This window comes from Corvus kubaryi, unplaced genomic scaffold (assembly GCF_017639235.1).
Source record: "Corvus kubaryi isolate FWS band 111438036 unplaced genomic scaffold, C.kubaryi_AGA036_p1.0 133, whole genome shotgun sequence".
Taxonomy (NCBI): Eukaryota; Metazoa; Chordata; class Aves; order Passeriformes; family Corvidae; genus Corvus; species Corvus kubaryi.
The window spans coordinates 32,072,412-32,094,312 of NW_024580667.1; the positions used below are offsets into that span (position 1 = coordinate 32,072,412).

A 21,901-nucleotide genomic window follows, 5' to 3' on the forward strand; every position below is an offset into this window, starting at 1 on the left:
ACCTGTCTGTCTGGATTATGATATAAAATAAATTCTATAAAAAATTATATAAAGCATTCTTTTTGACAAATTAGATTCATAACGAGCTAATTGTACTTCAACATTACCTTCTAGAAACAAAATGATTCCTTGAATTTGACAAAGCCCTCTAACAATTGAAGGTAGGGCAGATGGCTTCACTTTTCTAAGGGTAAAATTTAAACTGTTATTACATATTTTGCATGCTAGCCAAATGGAGAGCTATGATTTGCAGTCATTAATAAAGTCAGACTGTTTTGAAATTTCCTGAAATAAAATCTCAGATTCGTTTATTGGTTTTGCTCTTTGTTTCTTGTCAAATTCTTAGAACAGGAGGAACTGTCCAATCTCAAAGAGTTACTTGTGAGAAGTTATTTATGTTGTCTACTTCAGGCAGAGCAGGTGCCCTGAATTTCTAGGTGCAGTCACAGAAGAGAGGTGGCTTTCTTCAGGATGGGGGTTCACAGCGTTACACGTGTGCTACAATTACACCGCCTGCTTTGAAGGCATCTGCCGCCTATGGTTGGCTGCACAGGGAGCTTGCCACTTAAATAAGTTCCCTGACTACGTGCTTACATTTAGGTGGGGTGGGATGGATCTAGGTTTGGCCCTTATAAAATTCTCCCTCTTTTCTACATGTTTCGACTTTCAGAGTTCTTTTTGTCCTTTGTTTTTTTGGTTTTTGCTTGTGTTGTGATTTTGCTCTCTCCCTGCCCTTCTAGCACGTAGCATTTCCTTCCCTTCAGTTTGGAGGTAAGGTTACAACACAGACCAAGTAATCAAGTGGATTCTGTAACCAGGTTTTTAAATAGCAATAGCTGGCTGTACTAGGATCTTACTCTCTTTATTTTCCCACCATTTGTGTTTAGCTGCTCTCGCTTCCTACGCAGTAGTATCAGTCTTCTGAGTATTCCCATGATTTTAAGCTAAAGAGCCATGAAAAGAAAAGTAAAGGGGATTTTGAATCTGTCCTGCCTGTTTAGAAATTTTAATCTTAGTATATGGCAAGAATCTGTAGGCAAAAACTTTTTGTTTACTTGTCTTCACTAGTAATCAAACCAAAGCTCCTTTAATTGTAGGTTCTTACAATATACCAGACAAGCATAAAGGCATAAAGGTGATTTTTTAGTTTGAAATTTTTAGAGTGTGCTTTTTGAGGAGACCTGGTCTTTGAATTTCATAGATGCTGTTATTCAGTGTGGCTTTTTTTGGTAGCTGCTGGCTGCGTTTCCCTGCATTCTGTGGGGGACTTCTCCTACTTCCAATGTATTGGCACTTGTACACCAATGCACAAATGACTGGCAGTCAGGAGAAATTCATTCAGACCAAATGAGATCTTCTCTGAATTTATAGTGCATACTTCAAATGAGAAGATCAACATTCATTTAATTAATGCCCCCTGCCCTGCTCCCAAGTCATACCCCTTTAGTGTACTTTAGTCCATCAAATGATGTTTCATGAATTGTCAGGTAAGAGAATGCATATTAAATTGAGCAAGAATGAATGGATTTAGGGTTTAGGGTGAAAAGGCTGATGGACTTGGCAAGAAATTTACTTAGGTAAAGTCAGGTGGATTGGCAGTAAGCAGAAACATATTTTATTTTTTGGCAGGAAAGCTGTTATGCTCAGGGAATATCATATATCTTGTTGACTGAGGTGGAAAATTTTGGAGAGATCCTCTTGTAAAATTTCTGGAATTATATCACAGCCTTTGTCAAGATGTAAATAATTCAGTATTGCAAAGTCATCTGGAGAACAGTCAGGAAAAGAAAGCAGGGATTTTTTGACGTTGATGCTTCTCTTATATTCAGAAAAAACTAGTTCCTTGATCCCTTTTATATAAGCACAGGGACTGTGCCAGCCAATGAGATGCTGGTTTTAATCCATAAAACAAAATGCTATGCAAGTTAGAAAGAAGTCTGAGTCATTAATCCCTATAAAACAAAACAAACCAAAAGAAACCAAAACAAAAAATGAAATTTTAAAAAAAAAAGAGAAAAAGAAAATGAGAAAATGAAAAAGAAAAAGAAAAAGAAAATGAAAATGGGAAAGAGAAACAGAGAAAGAGAAAGAAAGAGAAAGAGAAAAACCAAGCATTTGACTTATTGAAATGACCTCACATTGTCTTCACCTTTCATTTATCTCTTCAATATTGAACAGTATCATTAAATCATGTTTCTTCAGTTTGTTCTTTTCTCACTTTTGTTTGAACACAATTTTTCAAGGAATTTTTAGTAGTGTAATTATTAAAGTAGAAAGAGTTTCATCACTGTGAAACCCTAATATGATTCAGTTTTGTACAGCTTTTTGTTTCTAACCCTATATTATATATGGGTGCAATTGGGCATCAAGGCTAACTTCTGTGAATGAATTATTGCACAATAAGGCTTGTTTAAATTAGATGTGATTTGGGGTTTCACTTGATAACTCTAATGGAGATATATAACATACTTCTATCTTTAATGATTTTAACTTTTTGTTCATTTAATTGTGGAGAGACTGATTTTTCTAGAATGCTTACTATTTATTTGCCATTTGATTAACCTATTGTTAGGACATTTGTTGTTCAACACAACTGTATTTAATGTCAATCTTCAACTTGTGTAGATATGGTGATGTAACATATATCTGTGTGATGCATACTTCCTACTCTGAGCAGGTATTTAATGTCCTTTATGCCCAAAACCACATGAGATCGTCTGATAAGAATAGTCTAAATATCCTCTCCGGGACTTATATGTGCATATGTACATCTTTATTTATAAGTAGTTATAGGGACCTGTTCACTAGTGGCCTGTGTGTATCTTTCCATCTGCATGTTTGTAGGTGTGTGAACAGTGGTATATGATTTATGAGCATTATTTATTTCTCTGAAAGAAGTGTACATAGCAGCATATAACTTTACCCACATGTGCTACATACAAAGGAAAAGTTACATCCTCCTTTTGTTTATGAAAATTCTTACTATTTAGTGGAAATTGAGTTTCAGAATAGAATAAAGAACATTGATGGCATTAAATGGGAAAATTCTTATTTGTAAATACAAAGAAATCTCTAGTTAATCACAACAATGATTTTTAAGCTCATTTTACAGACGCTATGAAATATTTAGGGTATGTACTGCATCAATTTTGAGAATCATTCCATTTTTCTATCTTTAAAATAATTTTTCATGTATATTTGGTATAGGTCTGGGACATGGTCTTTCACAGCTTTTTTTCCCCAGGGTTCAGTTAATGAAAAAACAAAAACAACTTCTTGATGTAAGCCTTAAAAATGTTGGTTTAGTGACAAACCTGGCCAGAAATGCTCAGTTAGACTATTTTTTCTGTAACAAAATGTGTTTTATATGCAAACCTGAAACCTTTAGAATCTTTTCATGTAATCGTCTTTTCCCTTTTTTTTTTTGATTTATTTTTAAGAATAGTAGATTTTCATTTTCTAGTCATATCTGACACAGTAAATGAAATGAAATATAATTTGACTGTGCCTGCTGTGCCGCAGTCATATTTCTTCCTGATTGCAATGATTTCAGTCTTGTGATGCACCAAAATGCTGTCTAGTCAACTTCATTTTCTTCAAAGAGAATACAATGTTGTGAAACCATTAGACACATAAACTTCAGAAAATTAGTTGGGAATTCAGTTTTGTTTGGAGTCTGCTAAGCAGAAAAAAGATTGTTCATGGTGATATTTTCCAAACTCTGCTATGAACAAAAAAGTGTGCAAGTTTCCTAAAGAGGTCAAATTTAAATTGCAAGCAAGCGAGCAATTTGTTATGATGTGAAATGCACAAACATAAGTCTTGTAAATGATAAATGCTGAACTACATTTTCTTCTTAATAGCCCAACATCAGTATATTGGTTTAAAAAAAAAACCTGCTTCAGTTCTGAGAACCAAATATATTTATTTTAGTACAAACTAAATAGCTTTTAAAAGTATCTTCTGTCTTTCATAATTGCCATGGAAGTTCTGTGAAATATTCTTGGAAATGAAAAAAGGAGTAACTAAATGAAATGGCCTGAAACTTAAAATTAAAAACCATTATTTTCAGATTTCATCTTTTACTTTATTCCCTCTTTTTCAGTCCCTAGTCCAGGAAATAGAACTTCTATGGATTTCCTGGGTTGCAGACTCTCAAATCTATAATGCTGCTTTAAATTTAGGGTTGTATTTTCTTTCTCTTGAAAGAAAAAGCCCCAAATCTATAAACATGCTGTTAGCTCTGTTATATCTCTCACAATGAAGGCCTCACCTGAAAATACCTCTATCTTTTCTATGATTCAGTAAAATAATTAAATATCAATATTTATAAAATGCTACATTGTTTAAACAGGTGTAGTTTCACTGAAGGAAAACTGACATATGTAGCACTAACTTTTCAAAATAAAATATTTGAAAACTATGACTATATGTCTTATGGTTTTACTGCTATTCTTTACAAGCCTTACAGTAACACATGGCTCACTGAGGAGATGCTGAACTGGACTGACAGCTCCTATCCAACACACCTTTACATCCATCTGTTTCTAGATAAATTCTCATTTTCATGTTCAATGTTTAGGAAGTGAACAAAAATGAGGCTGAAAAAACAGAGAAGTACTTTATTCTTTTATAAACAGCTATTACAAGAAGTGTCATAATACAGGCTTAGAGCTGCATCTTTTCCTATATTCAATTGTTGAGTGGAAATCTGGGGATTTCTGGGGAAAACACATCAGGTGCAGTGAAGAGAGAGGTAAATATTGTTTTAACTCATATACTGAAAAAAGTGAAAATACGACTGAAGTCAAATTTGGTCCCACTAGGATGTGTTGCTTCATGACACATTTCTTCTATATCAGCTTTTCCTGCCTGGATCTGTTTCTGCAAGACCTTGCACACATGAGTGCTCTTGCTAAACATGACAGGATGGCTGGAAGACTTGGTAGACCTGGAGCCAATACATGTCATAAATCCCCAGCACCGCAGTGAAACCAGCTGGGTGTCAGGGGACATCGGTAGTTCAGACCTTAAAGCCTCCTTCAGTGTTGTTTTCATACTGTTTTACGTGGTTTAAATTGTATTCTGTCACCCTTAAACCCCATGAACATTGCTTTCCTCTTTACCTACTTCAGTTTTCTTGCTCTGTCTCCTTTCTTTGTTTGGGGGAATAAAAAATAGAAAAACTACCTTGAGTACAGTATCTGATACTATATATGTATAGCGAATAAGGCAGTAAAGGAAACTGTAATTTCTGTGTATTTAATGGGCTACCCTGTGCTAGGAAGTCTGAAGGGCTTTATCTCAAGCCTTTCCCAGCATGGTTATAATATAATTGTTTGGCAGTGCATGCTCAGTGAGCATGGTCACTGTAATACACTCTGCCACGGCTCGTTTAGGTGTTGGTAGTAAGGATCAAAGATAATACCATGGTGTAATTGTTACAGAAATTTAAAGAGATTATAAATAGAAGTCAATATTGATATCATTTCATCCATTATTAATATGGATGGGAATAGCCCCTACCCAGAAAGTGGATGTGTGAGGTCAGGTCTCTGGCTCAAGATTCTCAATGAAAGGTCCCAAGGAGTCTAATAGTAAACAAATGGAAAGAAAAAAACCAAGTCCCTAAAAACCATGAACAAAGCATGTGAGTTTTTGGGGGATAGGATGAATTCAGAAGACTTGAGTTATATCAGATATAAAATATTGAATTGTTCTCTGATTTTGCTATCAGATTAGTATTTGATTAATCTCATGCTCAGTAACATCTTACATTAGAATGTCAAGGGGAGACAGCAATTATGTGTAATAATACTAAACAGCATCTGGGGAGAAGAGATACTTAATTTTCCAAATTGTCTAGTGCAACGGAATGACAAAAAAAGTATTTCTAATTAGCATTTCTTTTTCATTTAATCTTTTCCATTTTTTTAATACTTTAGAAGAGGTAGTCTTGTGTCATGTTAACTTCAATGTTAAGTTTGTTTGTTTCTTCTGTGTTGATCAGAACATCTGTTTAAAATCTCTCTTTACTCTGTAGGTGACAGTGATTTTGCAGTACCAACAATGCAGGAGGAAATGAACTTGCCCATTCATATTGCCCGACTCTGATATTCTTTTATTCTTTCCTTTTTCATGTGTCATGCTGTTGTAACATTAGTAATTTTATAGCAATTAGCTGAGAATGTGTCTAACATACCATTTACCCCATCATGAACCACACCTTGTTGTGCTGGGATCAAAATTTTAGCTAACAAAATATTTTAGGACCAGGAAAAGCAAGTAGCATCACAAAGAGTTTTTGTTTAAACACTTCTGTAATTTGAGAACATCCTGTTGCCGGAAGAAAAATCTTTCTGTGCTAACTTTTAGAGACATTTCACTTTTCTCCATCCCCCATACAGGGAGTGAAATTCACAAGTCTTTTTTTTCTCCATGAGATGTTCTACAAATGTTTTCAGAACAGGTTTCTTAATGCAGTCACTTTGGGGAATATTGACAGAAAAGCATATGTACAAATATAGAATAATTAGAGGCAGAGTGTGAAATCAATTCAAACTCTTTTTTAGAGACAATTAATTATTCAATTTTTACATTGCACAGAACTTTCTTCTGCCACGCTTGCTGAAAAGCATTTTGCATTGTGGTTTTGTATGGTTATGCATAACCCTAGCATTTGCACACCCTTCTGGAAAACACATTGGTAGACTTTTGGAGACAAAATATCTCCTGTTTTCAGGAGAGAGTCATGGCTGCGTGAGTTGGGGGGGTTTTTGCACATTTTTATTTATTTTTTAAAAAATGCTGACATTAATTGCATGAATGTCTTTGCATTATTCCTCAAGCATTTTTCCTTCCTGTATATGGTCAGTAACCCAAAAGACACATCTTTTCCAGGGAAAAAAGTAATGGTCGTATCTTACATGAACTAATGCAAAAGTGAAATCTCAATCACATTAAGTAATTTGTTGTTTCCATATTTGTTCAGTGCTAAAAGTGAAAGAGTAGGAGAGGCTTAAAATTACTGTCATGTTTTTACCTCAATTCCACTCCCTGAGACCATAGATGATGCTATTTTTGTTAGAGCTGCACCTTTGGTCTAATCTGAACACTGGGGACTAGAAATCGTGAATTTAGGGCAACAGCAACAGCAGAACAGGGGAAAAAACAAAACAAAACGAAAAACCCACCACAAAACCAAAAAAATCTGAATGAATAATTCATGTGTTCACTGTTCATTGTATGCAGAATCTGACTTTTAATAATGAGGGAATAGTATAGTTGTGGACTTGTTTGAGTCAGTTTAAGGTAGGAGAACTGTAACACTTTTTCTCACTTCACTGACTTCCATCCATAATGCGATCATAAACTCACTGTCATTATTGTAGGCTGTCGATTTTTATGGAGGACAGGGGAAGTATTTTGTATAAAATCAGTGGTGGAAGTTCTCCTCTTCCACTGTGACTTTTTTTTTTTTTGGTTGGAATCTCCCTTTTTGAGCATTTTTCTTTCCTGATTGCTGCTGTCATTTCAGTCATTTATTTACATTATTTTTCTCTTACATCTCTTTCCTTGAACAGAAAATTAGACTTTTCAAAATTTCTTGTGACTAGGTGAGATCCACTGGTATATTTTATTTCCCTTTCCCTTCCCTTCTCCAGAAAATTATTCTCTGTGCACCTTAATCTTTGCATCTCTTATGGTGAGAAGAAGAGTTAATAACTTGCAAGCCAATGGGAAAAATAAAGTCTAAGTATGTTAACAAAACAAGAATGTGGTCCTTTATTTTCTACATCACCATTCATGAAATTGTAGAATAATTTAAGGGCATCACACCAGTGGCAGTTTTATAGATTGTGTAGTATTTTGCTTTGTCCATAGTGAATTCTGATCCTACTGAAACGTTTTTACTATTCAATTGTGCATGCATGCAGTGAGTGCAGAAGTGAAGAATTATGTTTTCTACTTCACAGTCCCTTTGAAATAATTTGCCATTTTGCATTAACAAGATGGGGGCAGCATGCAGAATTGCTTTCATTTTCTTTACGCATTGGCCATACAGTTTAAAACAGTGTATATCTATAAATGGAGAAAAAATAACACTTTGATACGAGTATGGTAATCTTTGATCCATTTATATATGCACTGCATAAACAGCTTTTAAATATGCTATTATAATATGCAAGAGTCTATTTCTGTCTGTGATATTCCTGTGAGAATATCACAGATATTCCTGTGAGAGGGAAAGACGATCGGCTGCAAGGTGCAGTTGAGTGGGAGAAACAGTCTTGCAAATTACTGTGGGTAATGAGGAGGTGAGAACCATGTTCTTGTTGGTTAAGAATAACCTCCAAAAAGCACTCTTGAGTGTTTTGGCAGCAGTTGAAGCAATTGTCTCAGCTTTCCAGAGGTCTGGCAGGGCCAGCAGTAGAATTATGGATGTCTATGCCTATAGTCAGCTCCTCTCAGTCTGTTGCCCATGTTGTAATTCATAGGTTAGACCTGAGTCAGCATTCATTAGCACATTGTATGAAATTATGGAGTGTTAGTATCCAAGCTGGACTGGTCTTTTGCTCCATGAGACTACTTTTCTTCATGACAACTTTTGCTGAAATATAACTTGAATCCCAGTTGAAATTATCTTTCAATGTATGCACGTCTTGTTGAACTGCTGCATTCCTAGTGAGGTGAGGCACAGTTCACAAATGTCCATTACACACCCTGTTTTACACAGTGTTTTTAATATGGAAGTCTGGTTCTCCAAGCTTAGCTGCTATGACCACAACTCAAAAAGATTTTGGGTTTCTCCAAAAACTCACCTTGGGCCATAGCATGTTTTATGGACAACCACTTAGTCCAGATTTGTTCATGATATTCCAGGGAAAAGATGTCATCTAGTATGGAGTCCGTGTAATTTCCCATTTCATCATTCTTTCAACAGTTTTGGGGGTACATAAATAAATAATCAATCCATTTTCCTTGCAGCTATTGTCTATATACCTGTAAAATGCTGAATATACCTCATATGCAATAGAAACATTACTGAAGAATGTTCTGTTTCAGAGGGCACTCTGTCAGAATTTAGTCAGTTTATGCAGGGAGCAGATTTAAGTTATACTAATGTCAATGCAGAGGAGCAACAAACTTGTGTCAGCGCTGGTACTGGTTTTAACCCTAAAAAGATACTAGTTACAAACCATGGTTTGAGATGATTGTAAGAATGGCATTTACAATATATAAGGTAAGAATATCCATACTGCAATATTGCTCAATCTTTGCTGTTTTTACGTCAATTCTGACTCATGAACCCATTCCAATGTTGCAGTCTTGCCATATTGCATCTTATTATATCAAGTGCCAAGAGCAATAACATAAAACCTTTGCTTTTCTTACATGCTCCATTTAATCTCTAAAAGCAGGACTCAGCTCAGTGAAGTGTGCACATATACCAGCATTATACCACTCCTATTCTAGAACCACAGCAGACTTTGCTCATAAATTTCTAGACCACAGCAATGCACAAGTGAAGCATGTAGGTGAAAACTGTGAGAAGTTTAGTATCTAGTAAATCTAGCAGTCCGTTTCTGTAGCATTTGCAGTAAACCTCTTCTAGATGGCTGTATATTAAAGCCACATGCTCTAAAGAGATTTAGCCTTGTCTTGGCACCAGCTGAAAGAATAGGATATAATGTGTGCAGAACTTTATATTGCATTTCAGTAAGCTGATTCATTTCTTATTAGTTCTGGGTGAGTGTATGTGGGGGAGGAAGTAAAAGGGAGGGTGCACTTAGTTCTAAGAATATAAATTTTAAAAAAGTCAAACAGTAAACATGGTATTTGAGTATAAATATAGAGTGTCATATTTTCAATGACACTCTTACAGTAATTAGCACTTTTTGAAAGTGTATTATTTGCCTCCAGAAGGGGAAAATATGGCTTTACTGGAGCTGCATGTAAACAGCTTCAAGTGCAAGTTGACATGATTTTTCCAAGTAAAAAAATCTAGAATAGACTGAGACCCAACAGTACTTGACACAGAAAAACTACTGTTGATGCATACATAATACATTTCAAGAAAGCTAAGAAATCCAGTGAAAAGCTAGCTAAGACAGGACTATGGGTTGCCTAACATTAGAAAATTACAGTGCAGTGGGCTAGACTCTCCTGAAAATGGTCATTTCAGAGGAGCAGACACATAGAAGAGGTAATGGATGACTTCCCAATGTACATGCCTGCTTTGGATGTAGCTCAAGTAAAATGTACATCACTCCAAATGACCATCATATCTATTTTCCATCCATTGCTAATTTCTTCTGGTAAACAAACTATATTTTTTTTGTTATAGAAACTCACTTTTTCAACACTTTGTATACCAACCTTATAAAACTAACCTCTTTCAAACATCTTTCTTCCCATGTCCCAAATTTGCATTACCGGTGGAAGTTTAATATAATGATCTTCATGTGCTAGCAAGAAGGATCTTGCAAAATGGGAATACAGGATAACTGTCACTCACAACTGAGTAGAATTAAAGGCAATACTCATGCTTCACGGTACCTGGAGTAACATGTGGCTGTCAGGAAGAAGAACCTAATGTATTTGTTAAATTATTTATTTTTAAACTTAGCCCCAAGTCCCATGTGTAGTTTTAAATTATTGTACTTGTTTATTTGCTTTTACTTTTACAATGGTAAGCATAAGTTGCTATGGCATATAAGATTATGTGTGATTTTCATTTGTGGTCTCAAAGCAGTAGCCTGTCTTCAGTGTGCATTTGCATGTTGTTAAGATTTCTTCTGAGTGAGCTTAATAAGTCATCTACCAACTTTTCTTGACAAAGAAAATCCACTCAGCATCTCCAGTTTTACCCATTGTTGGTTGACATGGTAGGCATGAGGAAGGCTGGAAGAAATGGAAACTGTAAAAATACTGGAGTAATAAGAAAAAGCTTCATTTTTTTTTCAAATATCATCAAGTCTGAGGTAAAAATTAAAACCAGGCAGAGTAGAGTTGGTGCCTGTCATTTAGGTTTTTCAGTCTTATAGAGACAGTTTCTAGTTTCCCATCTGCATGTGCTCACTGTAATTGAAGCGCTGTTCAACATTTACATCCAATAATAAAATGTGATCCTAGCAACCTCATAAAGAAAAACTCCCTGCCCTTTCCTCAATCCTGTTTTATAAGTCAGGCATTCTTTAGATCACCAGAATGCTGTAAAGGAGAGAAGCTGTATGACTTGCCTTTCTAGAAAAAAAGAACAAACCAAAACCCTTAGATATTTGTATAACTGTGCCTCCTAAGATAAATTTCCAGGGTGGGTTTTCTGTGAATCCATTATCTGCCTTGTAGCCTTACAAGTTAAAAAAATGAATTGACATTGATGAAGATCTTGCAAAGAATAAAGTAGTTGAGGTTTAAAAGAAAAAAAATAGGTTAAGTTTTGTGATGGGTGACAATTGATCACTAAAACTGTACAGGAAACAAAGATGAGAGGAGAGAAAAATTTACTCAATAATCCTGTTGAAAGTGTAAGGGAAAGAGATAAAATCTCCTTAAAGGAAGAAAAAAAAAATATTTCTCCAACAAAGTAGGTGATGTTGGAGGCCTGTTTGTCTCAGGAAGCTTTCACTTACACTTTTCTGTTATAAAACTTTTTTCCACTTGAAGACTATATATTCGTGTTTATCAATGTTCCTAAAATGGCAGAGGAGTATATATTTTTTTCATTTACTCTATTAAAAAAAAATATTAGTATAAAAATGGGGTCATTATCAAGACAGCTAAAGAGAATAAAATTTTAGCATGTCATTCAGTAAAAAAAATATTCAAGCTTACAGTAACTTCAGTATTTTATGTATTTCATGCTGTGCCTATCCAGGCTCAACAGTTCATTGCCTCATTTGATTTTGACCACAAGGGTAAAAAATTCAGTGTTTATTGTCAAACCAGATACTGTGGTGTGAGAAAGATAGAAGGGGAGTTGCAGAAAAGAAGCTGAAAAGAGAGCAAAACCAGAAATCCGTTAAAAATAGTTGAGACGAAGTGTCTCTGTTCTTGAAGATGATGTACTGTACTTTCTGTTATACAATACAAAGGAAAGTGATTATAGCAAATTGGCTGTAAAAACACAGACCAGTAACATTTTGTTCTTGTTTTCTTGTGGGATAAAATGTATTGCGGGCTCTGGGGACTTGAAAGGAAGTACATTCGGGGAGGTCTGCAGGAAGACGTGGTTGAGAGATGAGTTTCCAACTTGCTAAAGAAAATATAAAATGAGCAAACCTAAAAATAGAAATGTGAAGAAACGAGGAAGATGCACAACGGGAGAACCAAAGACGATGCACAACCAGTTAAGCTTCTTTCAGAATAAAAGAACAAGAAATAGTATCAGATTGGGATGATTATTCAAATACATGTCTTTGCTCACATTTTTATTCTTCACATTACTAAGTGTGTTTCTTCTTCTCTTTTTGTAGAAATTTTTAGGAATAAAGTGTATGTTCCATTTTTAGGGTCTCTATATCTGGCAACGCAAAAGAAACATGAAATGTCAATAGATTCCTTTGTTATACTGAAGTTGCTGAAAGAAATAAATTTTGAAAGTAACTGATGAGATAGAAAATTAGTTATCATCTCCCCTTTAACTGATGGGGCAAAAAAAAAAAGAAATGGGTATTGGCTCTCATTTTAGGGCAGAGAGCAACCTTAACTTAAAAATTATGTTAGAATTTTAAAGAATAATGCCGCTAAAGCTACCAAATGCACAACTTCACACAGAGTCACATACAGTCCCCTGTAATCCTGGCCTATCTGTATAAAGATACATGACATCAAGTCCTTCACAATCTGCATTAAAAAAAAAAAAATACTGTGAAACATTAGTTAAACTTTTTATTGTCTTTTGACTTAAAGCCTTTGGTTTTGCAGAAAAGGACATAGGGGTCCTGTGAGATACCAAGCTGTACATGTGCCAGCAAAATGCCCTTGCTGTAAAGAAGACTAATGGTGTCTTAGGCTGTTTTACACTAAGTGTTGCCAGCAAGTCAAGGGAGGTGATTTTTCCCCTCTGGTCAGCCATGGTGAGGCCGCACCTGCAGTATGTGTCCAGTTTTGGGTGCCCAGTACAAGTGACAGACATAATGGAGAAAGTCCAGTGAAGACTCACTGAGGTGATTAAGGTCTGGAGCAGGAGCACCTCTCCTATGAGGAAAGGCTGAGACAGGTGGCACTCTTCAGCCTGGGAAGTGAAGGCTCAGGGGGATGTTAGTAATGTATATAAAGACTTGAAAGGGAGGTGCAAAGAGGACAGACCCGGGCTCTTTCAGTGGTGCCCAGTGGCAGGACTAGAGCCAGTGGCAAAAACTGAAACACAGGCAGTTCCCTGGGAACATCAGAAAGCATTTTTTCACTGTGGGTGTGACTGAGCACTGGCACAGGCTGCACAGAAAGGTTGTGGAATCTCTATTCTTGGAGATAATTCAAAAGCCAGCTGAAAGTGATTCTGGCCAACTCGCTCTGGGTGGCTGGGCTGGAACAGGAGGGTGGGACCACATAACCTCAAGAGCTCCCTTTCAACCTCAATCATTTTGCAGTTCTGTGATTCTTCAGTTAGTTGATAAGATGAAGGTAATTCTTAATGTTTTGGTTCAACCGCAAATATGTTTTCAAGGCGCTTGTTGAAATATTTTTTTTCCTCATTCTCTTCAAGGAATTCCTTCTTTGAGTCTCAGAATAACACCTTCTTCCTTTTAGTTGTCACAAGTCCCTGGTACTCTATATTGTATGGACAGGATTGCAACAAACTGCTACAGTTACAAATTCAAAATCAATTTTTAAATTTAAAAAAAAAAGCTACAATAGCAAAATTGCAAAACTTCTTGGATTATAAATATGCCAAATATTTCATATTCACCAACATTTCAAATCAATAATTTGTAGCTCAAATCAAGTTTATTCTCTGTAGCACAATTAATCAGTGATAAGTTTGCTCCACCATAACAGAAAAGTGAATACAGTGAAATACTGCACAAATTCAAAGCTACAGAAACACATGTATATTAAATATACATGACTGAAATACTATGCATGTTGTGCCAAAGTTGAAAGAACTTTTTTTTCAATTAATTTTCTTGCCAGCTCTGCTGAAATACAGAATTTGCCTTTTTATCTGCAGAAAAATTCATGCTAAAGCCCACGTTTATCTTCCTTGAAAAAGTAAAAGCTGACTTTTCCAAGTATGAAATTGTTTGTCATTCAAATTAATAACTCAAAGCATATAGCTAAGGCTCTATTTAATTTGAGCTGACAAAGAGGAAACAGAAGTAAAATTATTGCAATATAGAAACAGCAGAAAGATACATATTGTATGAATACCTTCTTCAAATATCTGTCTATTTTAAAAGGAAATTTATCCAGTAAGGAACATGGGTTTCTTGTCTTAAAAGCTCCAAGTTATTGAACAAGGGGAAACTATCAACAATACAATTACTTTCTTACATAATAATAGTTAGATAATAGATAATAAAAAGTCTTCTCAAGGTTGGTGAAATTACGTTTATCATAATGAAATCACATTATTTTTATCAATTTATATTTCAAATATACAGGTTTTCTTTTTGCTTTTGAATGCCGTCAACCTTCTACAGTAAGCATCTGTGGTTTCTTTTGGGTGGCTAGTATAAAAAATAATTGTTAATATAAATTTAAAGGGTTGACACTTTAATAAATTATATGGAGTTAGGAAGAAGTGTCCATATTCCTATTGTTTCAAGCCTGTGAATCCGAACAGGTCCTTAATTGTTTGTGCTTAATTTGGACATTAAAAACCACCAACCAACCCAGACAATTTTTTCATGTTTTTTTATAATGTTAGACACAAGTGGTGGAGGTCTAGTAATAAACAAATTGAATGAGCTTACCTCATATAACCATACAAATGCTGGATCCTCTAGTTTCACTGCCCTGTCAAAGCAGGACACTTCCAGACACTGTGCCACCTCCTTGTGATTTTGTCTATCTGAGTCTTGGAAAGATTAAAATTTCACAATGTCTGTTCCAGCTATACACTGTTGGACTAGTGAAGAAGCTCTTCCTAAAATGTGGTTTGACTATTGTGCTTTCTAATACTGCATGCTCTTGTTTATGTCTCTGCTGCTCAAGTAGGCTGTTGTGACTATCTCCTGAACTCTTGGTCAGAATAAATGAGCTCTTGATTTCTCCTCTTAGGTCTTCTTACTATCTTTCTAACCCTTCCCTGAACTCAGATCTTTTTTGGACAGCCTTCTTGAGCTTTGATGGCCCAGAACTCAACATTGTACGTATTGCTCAACTAAGTTGCATCTTGACTTTGAACACTTAGGCTGACTTGAAGGAGAATATTTTGTGTAGATCCAGGTCATACAGTTTTAACCAAATGTGTAACAGATGTGAAAGTCTGAGGTGAAATGAACATTTTCCAAGTGCTTTGTACAGTGATATTTAAAAGAAGCCAGATACTTTTCCATGTGAATGATTTAGGTAGACAAATTCAAAACTTATGGGGCCTGTGATGTGCTGTCCTTAAGTACTGATAAGTGACTCAATTTGGAAGTGCATTTTCATACATATTTTAGCTAAAGTACCTCTGAATTTTCATACAGGATAATTAAACACTGCATGCCAGAATCATGAAAGAAAAGTGTTATTATTAGCCTTTTTAGAATTATTTCAAAGCATATTTCATCTTAACCGTGTACTTTAATAGTTTAGGTAAACATTAGGTTTCTTTTCATCCTTATTTTTAGCTAGTGTATTGCTTGTGTGACCGTGAGAGAGTGCTTGCTTTGATTTCTCACAAGGCTGATTTCAAGCCATGTTACTAGAATTCATTTCTCAGAGTTCGCCCATAGACTGCTGAGATAATATGGCTTTATGTGTATGCCATCAAAATTACATTAAAAAGTAAGATGGAGGAAGGAAGAGACCAGAACACACTTTTATGATTTTTTTTTTCAACATCCATACATGAAATCTCTGGTGATCTACCAATATTCTTACTTCAACATTTTTCTACTGAACTGAAAGTGAGAATCCAACATATGCTAAAGAAGTTGAAGAAGTAGTGTTTTTATTGAACTTAACCAGTTAATTCAGAACACGAAGAAGTGGTGTAAGGACTTTGCATAGAGAACATGTTCAAATTCCTACTTGCTTCAGCTACATTTTACTGATGCAAGCAATACCATGCATTGCTGATTAGGTTCTATATTTGATATCATGCCCACTTTTATTCACATTACCAAACCAGAATGTGTGTGCTGAGTCTTAAACAGTGAGTCATTGCTGCCTTGAACTTAGCTGCCTTGCAAGTCCTGAGATTGCCTTAAAGGCTACAGTAGATAGTCTAAATTGGGTCACACATAATCTCTCTTGATTTGAAGAACTTGGGTAGGGATATCAGTAAGTTTGATTGGCATCAATAACTTGACTAGCACAAAAGGACTTGGGGAATATATTATCATGTTTGGGAAACTTTGCTATCTAAAGAAAAGTTGAGGGGAATTTGCAATAGATTGTTTCATCAAAACAAGTAGTACATAATTTTGCCCCAAAATAATTGTTATATCTTGAATACTGAGCCTAGGAAGGCCTGGGGCAAAGGAAAAAGTCTATTTTCAGGAAAATTCATCCAACAGTATGATTTTGCTGTTGGTACTAGTGGTATCAACTATTTTTAATGGGTGATGTTACTTTGCTATCTGAAAAAATACTTCTGGAGTGATATTCAGTTCTTAGGCCAAAGTCTCTCATTCACTCTCCCTACAAGATACAGATGGAGAGAGAAACATTATATTTTATGCAAGAAAGCATCAAGAAGAAATCATTTCCGTGACCATCTGCTATATGCATTACAAATGGTAAATATGAATAAAATATATAAATTCAGAGAATATGACAAAAGTCTATCTCAAGTGGTAGGCTGTAAATCAATCATTTTGGTTTTGTATCTTCTAGAAGAATATGGTAAGGAGCCGTGTTGTGGTTTCACCCCAGCCAGCGGCCAAGCTCCATGCAGCTGCTCCCTTACTCCTCCACCAGCAGGATCAGGAAGAGAATCAGAAGAGTAAATGCTAGAAGACTCATGGGTTGAGATAAAAACTGTTTAATAGGGAAAGCAAAAGCCATTCACACAAGCAAAGCAAAAGAAGGATTTAATTCTCTGCTTTCCATGGGCAGGCAGGGGTTCAGCCACCTCCAGGAGAGCAGGGCCCCATCATGTGCAGTAGTGACTTGGGAAGACTAACACCACCATTCCAATAATTCTCCCCTTCCTCCTTCTTTCCCACACTTTATATACTGAGCAAGATGCCATATGGTCAGGAGCACTCCTTTGGTCAGTTGGCGTCACCTGTCCTGGCTGTGTCTCCTCCCAACCTCTGATGTACCCCCAACTTCCTCACCAGCATGGCAGTGCAAAAAGCAGAAAAGGCCTTGGCTCTGTGTAAACCTTGCTCAGAAGTGACAAAAACATCTCTCTATTGTCAACTCTGTGTTCAGCACAAAACCAAACCATAGTCCCATACTAGACGCTGTGAAGAAAATTACCCCAGCTGAAACCAGCACAAGCCTTTACCACACATCCTTGGTGCTGCTCGAAAGTTCTCTAAAGGGTAGTTACTAGTCATCAGCTTCATCTTTAAATGCATTTTCAGCATCTGCCTTGGAGATGCTCTTTGCCCTTCTGTGTTCTCTGAAGTAGCCAGGCAGAGCGCATGATCCTGCTCCTTACTGGTGAAGACTTCTCCTGGCTTCAGAAGTAAGTTCTGTCTGTATTCAGCAAGCAGCATCTAATATAAAAATTTGTACCTACTAAATAGAAAAAAGATTAAAAAGTGAAACTGTGGGATTTGATTGTCTAAAAAATTTGTTATTTGTTTTAATTTACAGGACTCTTCATGTGCCGATTCTGTATCTGTCAGCAAACATTCTCCTGTAAGCCACTGTCGCTTGCTGTCACTAGAGAGTCGCTGGACATAAGGCTGCTTGAGCAGTTTGAAAGAAAAAACATGAGGCAACAACTGTTCTTTGTAAAGCTCAGTAAAACAGAGAAAGCCTTGAAGCAGAAACCTCTGTTTCTCAAGTTATTTTCCTCCGTCAGCATCCGCACAGTTTATCTCAAGCAGAGGTTTGTGTTACTTCCAATTTTCTGAGACAAGCAGGTGTTATACATAGATGCTTAGAGGATGTACACAAAGGAGAACATACCCTGCCTGCCATAATGGACTTGAACTGATGAGAAAAGGACATCAAAATTCAACTTGCAGAGAAGAAGAAAAGCCAGTTCCAAACCCTGGAGCAATTACGTGACTTTCTTCCAATTTATACTCACATCTTCTTATCAAAATTTATCTCTGCAAGGGATTACTGAAAGAATATCTATGAGAATGAAGCTTTCAGAGGAATATCTCAGGTTAGTGAAGAAACTGTCAAACACAATGAATTATCATTCAAGTTAACTTCATGTTTTTACCTATGAATTTTGGGGGTCAGGGGTTTCAGCTAGTTTGGAAAAAATTGAACAAAACCCCAATTTTTTTTATCAGCATACATTGCATATTCCAAGGGGAATTATATTTGTTGGCCAATCTTATGAGGACTGCTGCAAGTATGTCTCATAGTTGACTCCTTTAAAAAAAAAGGAAATAGCATGGAATTCATGATCAGGATTGATGTAATTTTGCACATTTTATTCTGATAGTCCTTTTGTAATGTTATTTCAAAAAGCATAATAAAAGTTTTCTTTTTCTTTAATTATGACTTCTACGAGTCCCTTTCTTTCAGTAACTCAAAATTTTCCCTTAGCTGCTCTTTTTCGTATTCTTCTTTCAAACTCTCCTAAGGTATCCCAACAGCAAAATACCTCTATTTAAAGCACAATGAATATCAAATAGCAGATAGAAATTAGCAAGCACAGGCTAAACCCTAATGAAACTATTGGGAAGGCATATATATCATAGAGTTAATTAATTGTATAATAAATATATGTGTGTTTATATACATGTGTGTGTGCAGTGAGAGAGAGAGAGAAATTTTGCATGTTGATCTGTTGGAAGGCAGAGATAGGAAAGAAGGAAGATTCAGAAGAATCTCTCAGTATCATATGTAAATTCTTTTATCTTCAAACCTCCACCCTAGTGATAAGGCCTCTTAGGGAAAAAAAAATGTACAAGGCAGAAATTTGCTTCAAAGCTTCTTACCAGAGTCTGAACAGCCATAATGGTGCTAGTAGACGAAGTCAATCTCATTTACCTCGTGTGACAGGATGGTTATATAGAGAAAACAGGTAACATTTTCCTGTGTTGAGGTGGGGTTTTCATTTTTGTTTGTTCTGTCTGTACCAGTGTTAGAGAACCTAAGATATGTACTTTACATGATAATAAAAAAAAAAGGTACAAAATATAGCCTTACTCCTTTTACAACTAACAAAACTCCTATTTTGCTTTCCTTCTCATGTAAATGTGATATAAAGTATCAGTGGTGAGAAGAAGCTCTTACAGTACACTAGTATCCATAAAATTCAAGATGCTTAATTGAATGCTGTCCCTCTAATAAAAACCACAAAAGAAATTGCTGTGAACTTCTGCTTTTTCTACAAAGCCCCTTTTTTAATCTGTTGTCTTTGTCTGAAATTTGAAAGTTAAAAGTCAGTAGGGTACAGATGTATTCTAAGGGAATATAAATCCAGGAAAATATTGTCTTTGCAAACAAACCATTATGCTACCAAAAAAAAAAAAAAAGTAGGACATGGAAATCCTTATGAGTTTATGTTTATTATTTTATTTGGGGAATAGTAAACACTTTATGCTGAAAGCTCAGGATAAAAACCAAACTAATCTTTTAGATGTAAAAATGTTAAGAGAATATTTAAAGTACTTAGAAGGAGGTGAATTTCCTCTTAATGGACTTCTAAGAGTCACACTTAAAATTACTGCAGCTGGGAAGACTGCAAATATACTTCAAAATTCATGGATCGATAAAGGAATTCCCAACCTGACAAGCTGCAGTTCTGCAAGGAGGCAGAGCATCACTTTTGTGCTGCTGAGGCTCGAAGCATGAAGGACCAGCAGTGTAAAACAGTAGTTTGTTTTTCCACTGATAAGAAATGCAAAAAGTCAATAGACAGGATAGCACAGCATACCACACTGGTACTGTGGAAGAAATAAAGCAGAGATGAAAAAAGGTGGGAAGTGTGTAACAGAACAACCAGAGCAGAGATGCGAGTTTTGAGACTTATGAACAACTAATCAATAGCAACAGATGGACTCAGATGTGTCAGAAATATAAAAAGTTGGGGAAGTCTAGGGTTGATGTTCTTTCATATCTGTTGCTGAACCATATATTTTATCTCTATTTACTCAATCAATGTAATGAATGTTTAGAATTAAATAAAAAACACTAAATCTCTGGACTTAGCGTATGTTTGATTGATAGCTAAAAGTTTGGGTGACATTTTTAACCTAGTTGTTCTTTTTCTGTCCCTTCCATGTGTAGGACATGATTGCAGTCTCAAAAGGCTAGAAAATTTGATATGAATTAATTTAAAAGGAGACTAAGCCTGCTAGTGTCCTAGAAAAGTATGTCCACATTTCTTTTTGTGGGTCTTGTCAGCCCAGCTTAAAGCCAGTACTTCCTTTGCTTCAACTGTGTTTTACTCTTCCTGATGTATTTGGGAATTACAGTGTGCACTTAGCCAAAGAGAGAGAGCTTTCATTCAGAATAAACCTTTGCTTCATGTTTTATTTGTCATCCTAAACTGATTACTGCATTATTTAGTGGAATGAAAGCACTGACATAACATATGTGCAAAGATCTTATTTCCTCAGTTTTGAGGAACAGGTTGGAGGGTTGTTTTGGTTTTGGTTTTGGTTTTTGTGCTTTTTTTTCGGGGGGGGGGGGGTTTGTTTTTTTTTTTTTTGGTCTTTTTTTTTTTTTTTTGGTATGTTTGTTGTTTGTTTAGCAGCAGAAATCTCATTCTTAGCTGCAAGTTCAAATCAAGTGTACCTTGACTTGTATAAGGCAATTGACATGGCCCAGCACAACATCCTTGTCACTGCACTGGGGAGACATTGATGAATGGACTATTTGATGCATAAGGTATTGTCTGGATGGCTGCATCCAACAAATTGACAATGGCTCAGTGTCCATATGGATAACGGTAACAAGCAGTGTCCCTTAAGGGTTTGTGTTGGAGCCAGAACTGTTCAATATCTTTATTGATGACACAGAGAGTGGGATGGCGTGCACCCTCAGCAAGTTTGTGGATAATACCAAGCTGAGTGGTGCAGTCAACACACCGAAGAGAAGGGATGCATCCAGGGGGACCCTGATGGGGTTGAGGTGTGGGCCCATGTGATGCTCATGAAGTTCAACAAGACCAAGTGCAAGGTCTTGCACCTGTGTTGGGGTAATCCCCGGTATCAATACAGAGTGCATGAATAAATCGATCGAGGGCAGCCCTGCAGAAGACTTGGTGCATGGGGAGTATGAGCTGGCAAAGTGCACTTGACAGAAATGTGCAATGGACAGAAAGTCCATTGTATCCTGGGCTGCATCAAAAGAGGTGTGACCAGCGGGTCAAGGGAGAGGATTCTGCTTCTCTCTCTGCTGTGAGACCCCATTTGGAGTACTGCATCCAACACTCATTTGAAATCAATGGATCTACAGAAAAACTGGGAGCTGGTGCTGCAGATCTGTTGCATGTATTCCATGGAAAGGGTAAAAAAAGATCCAAAATTTTACACAGTGGAATGAACAGTGGTGTGATAGAGAGTTAGAGTTCCTCAGCCTGTTTTAAAGTAGCAGGTCAGTTCAATAAACCTTACTGTACTTCCTTGTGAATTTTTTTGTATTTCAGTATGGT

General features: G+C 36.2%; 1 protein-coding gene across 1 annotated transcript in view; it reads left to right on the forward strand.

Moving 5' to 3' along the window:
• Nucleotides 1-18,792, forward strand: part of NALF1 (NALCN channel auxiliary factor 1) — a 163,959-nt gene extending 145,167 nt beyond the window's left edge. The window contains 1 exon segment of the mRNA XM_042042617.1: nucleotides 17,929-18,792. Coding sequence (XP_041898551.1) covers nucleotides 17,929-18,018 — 90 coding nt within the window. The 3' untranslated portion in view covers nucleotides 18,019-18,792.
• The last annotated feature ends 3,109 nt before the right edge of the window (nucleotides 18,793-21,901 follow it).